This window comes from Lepus europaeus, chromosome 2 (genome assembly GCF_033115175.1).
Source record: "Lepus europaeus isolate LE1 chromosome 2, mLepTim1.pri, whole genome shotgun sequence".
Taxonomy (NCBI): Eukaryota; Metazoa; Chordata; class Mammalia; order Lagomorpha; family Leporidae; genus Lepus; species Lepus europaeus.
The window spans coordinates 68,308,687-68,318,644 of NC_084828.1; the positions used below are offsets into that span (position 1 = coordinate 68,308,687).

The following is a 9,958-nucleotide window of genomic DNA, read 5'->3' on the forward strand; positions in this document are numbered from 1 at the left end:
TGTTGTTGACTTAACAAATTGACACTCTTGTTTATGGTGTCAGTAATCACCCTAGGCTCTCGTCATGAGTTGCCAAGGCTATGGAAGCCTTCTGAGTTTGCTGACTCTGATCATATTTGGATAAGATCATAGTCAAAGTGAAAGTTCTCTCCTCCCTTCAGAGAAAGGTACCTCCTTCTTTGATGACCTGTTCTTTCCACTGGGATCTCTCTCGCGGAGATCTTTCATGTAGGTGTTTTTTTTTTTTTTTTTTTTTTTTTTTTTTGCCAGAGTGTCTTGGCTTTCCATGCCTGAAATATTCTCATGGGCTTTTCAGCCGGATCTGAATGCCTTAAGGGCTGATTCTGAACGCCTTAGCCTTTTCAAACAGTGAGTTGTCAGAAGACAAAATGAGTTACGGGCCGTGGCTCACTTGGCTAATCCTCTGTGTGCGGCACTGGCATCCAATATGGGTGCCAGGTTCTAGTCCCGGCTGCTCCTCTTCCAGTCCGGCTCTCTGCTTTGGCCCGGGAAGGCAGTGGAGGATGGCCCAAGTGCTTGGGCCCCTGCACCCACATGGAAAACCAGCAGGAAGCACCTGGCTCCCGGCTTCAGATTGGTGCAGCGCCGGCCATGGTGACCATTTGGGGAGTGAACCAATGGAAGGAAGACCTTTCTCTATGTCTCTCTTTCTCACTGTCTATAATTCTACCTGTCAAATAAATTTTTTTAAAAAAATGAGTTATAGCATCTCCCTTTCCCTTCTTCCAGTCGCACTGGTGAATTCCAATAAAACATCTAGTGTAACAACCCTGGGATTTTTGTGTCCCTCCTCCTTCACATGACAAGCTGCATGTCCACAGCTGGACAAATTTTAGTAGTAAGTATGCCCTGATGGGCTGACATGAATCACTTGGGCAAATCAGAATTTACTTATCTAAAAGACATACAAGGAAATTCACAGTCAGAGTGTACAGCAAAGAGATTAGAAGCATTCTCTATTGGAGTTATAATAAGCATTTGCCATGAATCAAGCTAACAGCAAGGTCAGATGAGCAAGCTAGCTAATACTAATCACACTGTGTCTGCTATTCACAAAGCAACACTTCAAATCATAGACTAAGTAATGAGGTAGAGTTAAGCATTTCCTTTAAGATACACATTGAGAAGGCAAGTAGTTCATTACAAATTAAAGAAGATTAGAGTATGTCTGTGTACCCTTTTCTTTCCATGCTGAACCTATGTAAAAGCACAAGCTAATGACTTTTCCAGGATCTCACTTGTTGACACAGCTTGCAGTAACTTCAGGACATCTAATTCCCAGTCTGATATCTTTCTGAAATTTCCATGGGAGGTGAGTGGGGTGAGAATACTAAATAAATCCACTTTAGTATGATGCTATTTGTGAATCTGTATTTTGGAGAACTAATGAGACAGATAAAATTTCTGATAGTTTAGTCATATCAGTCAAGAAAAAGCATCACTAATCATCAATGATGTTGAATCCAATGAGTTACAGAGACATTTCCTGTTTTAGAAGAGTAATGGCAGGAACAGTCTAACACATACTCTAGATGTAGACTAAATACAATCTCAAGTCAGCCTAGAACATCTCATCAATTTCTGAATTAAGCTATCTCTGGAATAAAGGACAAAATGAAACTTGTATAAAACACAGTACATTCAGGCCAGCACAAAATACCCTTCCATCATCCTCTATCTTCCAGACTAGTAAAACATGGTTTAAGTAGAATCCAACACTCAACGCTGTAGAATTTGAATAACAGGCAATTTCCCTGATGACTCTAGTAGTCATGACAACAAGCCACTGGATCTGCACTACATTTGTAGAATGCTGTTACATGTGATTGATAACTATACAATTCTAAATCAATTATTCTTCTGCTCTCAGAATTTGTAGGGTATTTCTCCATTGTTTTTGGCCATTGATTATTGCTGATGAGAAGTCAAATGCCAGTCTGGTAAATGTAATAATAGATGTTAATGCATTTTCTCTTTGATAACATAGTATTTTCTGTTTATCCTAGTGATATTTTTAGTTTTGTTTACTTATTTAATCCTTTAATTCAGGGATGGGGATCCTTTGTTTCTGCCAAGGGCCATTTGGAAATTTATAACATTATGTGTGGACCCCACAAAATTATTAACTTAAAAATTATCCTGCTATAGGTTTATCAGATTTTGAGTACCTCCTGCAGTTTCCTTGGCAGTGCCAGACCAAATGACTTCATGGGCCTTATACAGTACATGGGCCAGAGGTTCCCCACCCCTACACTGTGATGGACAGTTCATGATTTAATTCTTCCTGCAGATTCAAATACCTCAATTCTGAATATTGTTTCCCTTCTTAAAGAATTTTCCTCCTATTTATCTTGTTTATTCTCTTGTTATAAACTTCTGATTTTATGGAAATTAAAACACTTAGATTTCACTTTCTTCTTTTTAAATATTTATTTCTCCTTCTATTTTTGTCATACTATGTAGGAAATTTTATAAAATTATATTAAAACTCTTACTGAACTTTTCCTTTTTTGACTATCATGTTTTTAAAATGGAATTGCTTTTTTAAAAAAATTATTTAAGTTATAGAAGTTTCATGTCTCTCATATATACAGATTTAGGAATATAGTGATATTTTCCCCCATCCTCCTTCCTGCCCATACTCCAGCCCATCCTCCTCCCTCTCACATTCCCACTCTTAATTTTTACAAAGGTCTATTTCTATTTACTTAATGATAATACAGTTAATCCTACACAAATTAAAAGGGTTCAATAAATAGTATGAAGAAAAAAATACATTGTTCCTCAACAAAAGAGACAAGGGCTGTAAACAATCATTGAATCTCAAAATGTCAATTTCACCCCAATACATTATATGTCAGGAACTCTCTTAATTACCTAGAATCAGGGAAAACAAGATAACTGTCTTTTTTGGGGGACTGGCTTATTTCATCAAGTATAATGGTTTCTAGTTGCATCCATTTGTTGCAAAAGACAGAATTTCAATTTTTTACAGTTGAGTAGTACTCCATAGTGTAAATATACCATAATTGCTTTATCCTGTCATGATTGATGGACATCTGGGTTGATTCCATGTCTTAGCTATTGTGAATTGTGCTGCAATGGGGGTACAGATAACACCTTCAAATACTGATTTCTTTTGGTTTGGTTAAATTCCCAGGAGTGGGATGGCTGGGTCATATGATAGGTCTATATTCAGATTTCTGAGGTATCTCCATATTGTTTTCCACAGTGGCTGCACCAGTTTACATTCTCACCAACAGTGGGTCAGGGTACCTGTTTCCCCCACATCCTCACCAGCATTTGTCGTTTGTTGATTTCTATATAAGAGACATTCTAACTGGAGTGAGAAGTAACCTCATTGTGGTTTTGATTTACATTTCCCTGATGGTTAGTGATCCTGAGCACTTTCTTAAATGTCTGTTGGCCATTTGAATTTTGTCTCTTGAAAAATGCCTGTTCAAGTTCTTTGCCCATTTCTTAACTGGATTGTTTGTTTTGTTGTTGTTGAGTTTCTGAGCTCTTTATAGATTCTGGATGTTAACCTTTTATCAGCTGCATAGTTTGCAAATATTTTCTCCCATTATATGGATTGTCGCTTCATTTTGCTAAGTGTTTCTTTCGCAATGCAGAAGCTTCTCAGCTTGATGTAATCCCATTTCTCACTTTTGTCTTTCATTGTCTGTGCTTCTGGAGTCTTTTACAAGAAGTCTTTGCCTATGCCAACATCTGTCAGACTTTTCCTAATGTTCTCTAGTAACTTGATGGCCTAAGTTTGTAGATTTAGGTCTTTGATCCATTTTGAGTGGATTTTTTGTGTAAGGTATGATATGGGTCTAGTTTCATACTTCTGCATATGGGGATCCAGTTTCCCCAGCATCATTTTTTAAAGAGCCTGTCCTTGCTCCAGTGATTAATTTTAGCTCCTTTGTCAAAGGATACAGTACAGGGTACAGTATTCTGGGTTTGACAATTTCTTCTTTTAAGGTTTGGACTATATCTTGCCATTCTCTTCTAGCCTGTGGGGTTTCTAGTGAGAAGTCAGCTGTGAGTCTAATTAGATTGTCTGAAAGTAATCTGGCATTTCTCTCATGCACATTTTATAATTTTTTCTTTATGTTTTACCTGGAAAGTTTAACTACAATGTGTTGTGATGAAGACCTTTTCTGGTGATGTCTATTGTGAGATCTATGTGCTTGCTCTACTTGGACATCTCTTTCTTCAAATTGGGGGAATTTTCTGTAATTATTTCACTAAATATGCCTTCTAGTCCATTCTCTCTTTCCATACCTTCAGGAACTCCTAAGAACTATATGCTGGGTTGTTTGATAGTATCCCATAAACCTCCAACACTTTTTAATTTTCTTCTTTTTTTTTGGGTGGGGTCTAACTGTAAGATTTCTAAAGATTTGTCTTCTAGTTCAGATATTCTTTCTTCTGCCTTGCCACGTCTGCTGTTAAGCCTATTCACCACATTTTTTATTTGATCTATTGAATTTTTCATTTCTAATATTTCATTTTGATTTCTCTTTAAAATCTCAATTTCATGGGAAAAAATTTTATTCATGTCATGTATGGTTTTCTTTAGTTTGTGGATTTGCTTCTGATTGCGTTTGAGTATGTTTAATTTTTTGAATCCTGTTTCTGGCATTTCCTCAATCTCTTCATATTCACATTCTAATATTGAAATGTTGCTGTGTTCCTTTTGAGGGGGGTGGTCATGGTGTCTCCATTATTATTTTTTCTTGAATTTCTGGGGTTTTTTTTAGGCATTTGCGTAATTGATTTTTGTTTTGTTTTTTATTTTTTTTTTCTCTGATAGCTTTTATCTTTGAGTTATACCTCTGTGGCTTGGTAGACTGTCTGCACATTCAATGAATACCAAGAGGTGTGTGGTGGATGTGGCAGGAAGCTCTGGTCAGTGCTCCAGGGTGCAATAAGTATCCAGGGTGACACCCAAGTTTGTCATGGCAGATCTCAATGCCTAGGTGTTAACCCCAAGTGTGTTCCATGACACCATATGAACCCCACAAATGATCTTTGCAGTCTTCATTGTGAACACAGTTCCCACTGCAATGATCTGTTCTAGGCAACCAAGAAGCTCCAAGTGTGTGGAGCCATACTCAGTGATTGCCCAGAAACCCAGCTAAAACCAGCACCTCCTCATGTAACCACCAAGTCCCCCCAGTCTCAGCATGCAAGGCTCCCACAGTTGCTGGGTGTGGAGGTTTCTCTCTGCCCTGCCAGCCTGTCCAGTCAACAGAGAGGCAGATGTTCCAGGCTGAAGCAGAGAGCTCTGACCCCATTTCAGGTCTCTCGTGTGGATGACAGGAAGTCAGTCACCTAAGCCATCACTGTGCTTTCAAGGGTCTGCATTCGTGGGAAGCTAGAGGCAAGAGCTGAAGGTCAGGCACCATATAATGGGATACAAGTGTCATAATCTCTGGGTCAAGCACTCGCCCCTCTTGTTTTAAGAAACTAATATCTTCTCAAATGTATCCAGGAAAAATAATTTAGAGGTATCATAATTATCTGACTTCCTTATTTATCTAGTTCACATGCTCAACTCCCTCCCCCTCCTATCACTTTAATTTTCTGTTTCTTTTACTCAGGCTCCATTTCTTGGATTGCAGACTTTTTTCAGTTCCTGGTGAGCCTGTACTGGAGGTTTAAAAGGCAGAGTGTAAACACCTTCATTCTGGGACCCTGACTTGCTTCTCAGAATGTGCAATAAGTTAACTTCCTTTTTACATTTTTGGCTAGGGTATAAGCATGTGGCTATCCAAGTTGTACTTTGGAATATTAGAAATGGGGGCTTTCAACTCAAACTGTAAGTACACTGCTCATCCCCCTCTCTGTTGTCCTCAGAGTCCTGAGCCTCTCCAAGTCCTGCTGGTCTCTCTCTCTGCAGATGTAATCTGCCTTGTGCATCAGGAGACTGCAGCTTTTTTTGTCCTGAGCCTTCACAGATCATCTTTCTGTCCACTTGACATCTTCAGTAAGCTTGTTTCTTCACATTTTTTTCACCACATTTTTTGTTCTGTCTATTGTTTTGCATTTAACCTTTTTCTTCTTGTTACTACAATTTTTATGCAATCTCAAGAAGAATTAAAGGTAAACATTTTTGTTATATCTGTTTCTAAATGGAAATTAGTCAGTACTCTTCCTGAGTGTTTCCTCATCTCAGAAAATGGGAATATGCCAGTTGAATAGCTGTATATTTCCCATCAATCCATTGCTGGATTATTATGGCTAATTTCACTCTATTGAGATACAAATGGAAGTAAAGAAATAAGTTATCAGTTCAAAAAAGGATACTTCCTTGCTAATTTTGTAATACATTTTAGAGACATAAATCTCTGATCCTAATTAATGCAAGCACAAATTTCCTTAAGGACCAACTATATTCACTTTTATGATATATCTAAGAAAAAACATTTATAATTGTAATGATGACTCTTCATTAAACTGTCATTACATTGAAAAATGTAAATTATGCAAATGGCCTCCAAACTAAGGATGGTTTGGCTTCTGATTTTTCTTTTTATGTGAGAAGTCTTTTTATAGAGGTGTTCCCCTTTATTGGTATAATGAAAGTTTCCGATTAACCATGTCATTGTTTTATTTTTACCATGAAATTTTTCCTCAAATTTATTTCAAATTGAACAGACCCGGGCCAATGCTGTGGTGTAGTGGGTAAAGCTGCCAGCTGTACTGCCCACATCCCATGTGGGTGTTGGTTCAAGTCCCAGCTGTTCCACTTCTGATCCAGCTCTCTACTATGGCCTGGGAAAGCAGTGGAAGATGGTCCAAGTCCTGAGGCTCCTGCACATGAGTGGGAGACCTGGGAGAAGTACCAGGCTCCTGGCTTCGGATTGGCTCAGTTCCAGCTGTTGTGGCCATCAGGGGAGTTAACCAGCAGATGGAAGACCTCTCTCTCTCTCTCTCTCTCTGTCTCTCTGCCTCTGTCTCTCTGTATCTCTGCCTTTCAAATAAATAATCTTTAAAAAAATTAAACATACCTATTTTCAGATATATCCTTTGACTTTAATATTTCCCAACCCACAAATACCCCATTGACCATTTACTTTTGTGAACACACTTACTCATTTTATACAAAAGCCTATTTTCCTGTTTGCAATTAAAGAGAGACCTTAAGATTCTTAATGAGTATCCTCTAAGTCACCAAAAGAAAAATCTACAATTTCCAAACTTTTTTAAAATCATTAAAAATTACTGTTTTCCAAAAAGATATTTAGAGGCTGAATTCAAACTCTACATTGCCTTCAATGTAATCTGTACCAGAGCCCTAGGAAAGAAGAAGTAGTTCATTACAAAATACCTGTGATCAAGAAAATATTGTAATGTTGCAGTGTTCACATTCAGTAAAAATCATACTGTGGGTTTTTTTTTTATTTATTTGAAATGCTGAATGACAGAGACAGAAAGAGATCTTCCATTGGCTGGTGCGCTTCCGCTAAATGTCTATGACGGGCAGGAGTAGTCCAGATTGAAGCTAGGAGCCTAGAACTCCATCAGAGTCTCCTACATCAGTGGCAATGACTGAAACACATGGGCCATCCTCCACTGCTTTCCCAGGCTCATTAGCAGAGAGCTGGAGAGGAAGCAGAGTATCCAATAATCAAATCAGTGCTCCAATGTTGGATGATGGCAGGTAGGTGATGTCTTGAGCCGCTGGATCACAAATCTGGCCCCCACAGTGTAGATTTTGAATTTTAATCTTTTCTTGGGCTGGCGATATGCAGTATGGCACTCTGTCTCAATGCTGGAAAGCAGCATTGAACTGTAGCTCCATGTTGGCCACACAGTCATGAGGGTGAACAAACAATAAACTATACTGTGCTAGGTTGCTAATCTAGAATGTTTGGTTGGTTAAGTATATTAAATGAAATTTTGACTTACAGTTTTCAATTACAATTGATTTATTGGGAGGTAAGCTGAAGAATACCTATATTCCTAGGGCTACCTGGAGAAAAGGCATCTATAATACAAGCTAGGACCACTATAGTCATAATAGCTGTTTTCAAAAGTGTTTATGATTAAAATTTTGCAATTTTTTGTATGAGTTCAGGCACTGTAGTAAAAAATGAATATATTTCCCATTTGTGCCACCTACTTGCTCCTTAACTTAACATGATTTCCTTAATATCACAGAGATTTTATTTCTCATTTGTACCTAATAAAAGTACTCACCCAGTTAGTGTATATGGCTCTTATAAAATGGTTGTCATATTTTCTTAGCACACTAATCTTAAATATTTATCATTATTTTAAATTTATTTTCTGAAATTACTACAGACTTTGGAAATTCCATTTCAATAATATACTCATCAAGTGATATATTTTGTTTAACATTTTCCCATAGTGAATATTTAAGTAGTTACATCTTCTTATTCTTGGGAGTGATAGCATGACATTGAATATTAAGTGTCTCAATCTTTTAAATACATGCAGCAGTTTGAATATACATTGGTACATTCATTTATACATTAGATTATGGCAATTTTTCTTATAATGTCAATTTGAATGTCAACAAAACAATGGAAAATCAGAAAAGCATTGCAGATTAAAAGTACCAAGCAAGAGAGCAATATAGTGTGTAAGAAAAGGAGCATACATGTACACATTTTTGCCTTGTGTTTTTTAGGTACTTCTCGTTTTTCTTGTTTACCTGTAGTTGGTGGATTCATAACACTCTTATGCATTTCCTTTATTGGTGTGATCATATTCTGCATTGTTCAAAAAAGAAAGAAGAAATGGTGAGTTATATTCCTACTTGTTTGAGGTAAGAAGGTGGGTAAAATATGGCTAATTTAAAATATTTTTTAAAAACCCTAGTACTCTAGCAAAATTCCTCATATAAGGAACCACAATGGAAAAACTCCTTTGTATATACTTGGTAAATTCTACAGTTAAGCATAAAGCCATATTGAAATTATATCTTGTTAGAAAGGTAGGCTTTTAGTTAATCATTTGCTTATGGTAAATTGAATTTAAGATTCGTTACTGAAGAAAGACTTTCTTAAGAGACAGCTATGGACCCCAGACAAGTTATGGGAGAGAATTCATTGAGTGTTGAAAATCCTTGAGACTGGGACCTGAGTTAAGTCTGCTGACATAAAAGTCCCCAAAAACTGGCTGGAGGAGATGCTATGGAACCCCCAAACTGGGTCCACTGCCTAATATGCAGCAAGCCACTGACACTGGGCTGGAGGAAGACAGGAAGTATTTACTGTACAAGGCAAAGTAAGGATCCAGGCAGCTGTCACTTAATTTGGGGGCTCCCTGAGGAGTTACGGGTGAAAGTTCTTATAGACTGAATTTAGAATTCAGAAGTACTATTCTACACATGTCCGGGTGCCTGGTTGATCAGTGGTGCTCGTTCCCTTCCTTTGATTGATCAATAATATCTTGTTCTTTAGGGAATTTTGATGACAAAGTGAGCTTCGGTCAATTTGGTGGCAACATGCATTTTGAAGTTACTGGGCCTTTAGTTATTGGAAAAGAAACTCCTTGAGACAAGATTGAACATCAAGATGTTATTTATAGGGAACCAAATGAACTACTGGGTCAGCTTGTTAGGGACCTGGTAGGGCCTACTGCACCATTACCTCAATTCAGTGAGTTAATTTTAGTAAGGCAGTTGATTTTCAATTATAAAAGCAGGGCAAGGAATCTTTAAGCTAAGGGAGGCAGCTGGGAGACCAGAGATTAATACCTGATGGTATCTAGCATCTAACTTCACAGCACTGTTTAGGGACTCAGGTTTACTATCTGACAAAGTCATGATAAAGTGACCTTGTTTTACAAGACTAGTAGAGTAAAATAGCCCTTCATTTATTCAAAAAATAATGCTTGAAGGGTCCGGTACTGTGGTGCCCAGGCCTGCAGTGCTAGCATCCTGTATGGGCACTGG

At 37.7% G+C, this 9,958-nt stretch overlaps 1 protein-coding gene across 1 annotated transcript in view; it reads left to right on the plus strand.

Annotated features, from left to right (window-relative positions):
* Positions 1–9,559, plus strand: part of LOC133751098 (OX-2 membrane glycoprotein-like) — a 33,807-nt gene extending 24,248 nt beyond the window's left edge. Inside the window, exon 5 of the mRNA XM_062180998.1 lies at positions 9,465–9,559. Within this exon, the coding sequence (XP_062036982.1) occupies positions 9,465–9,559 (95 nt within the window). The remainder of the gene's footprint in view (positions 1–9,464) is intronic.
* Positions 9,560–9,958: the final 399 nt, after the last annotated feature.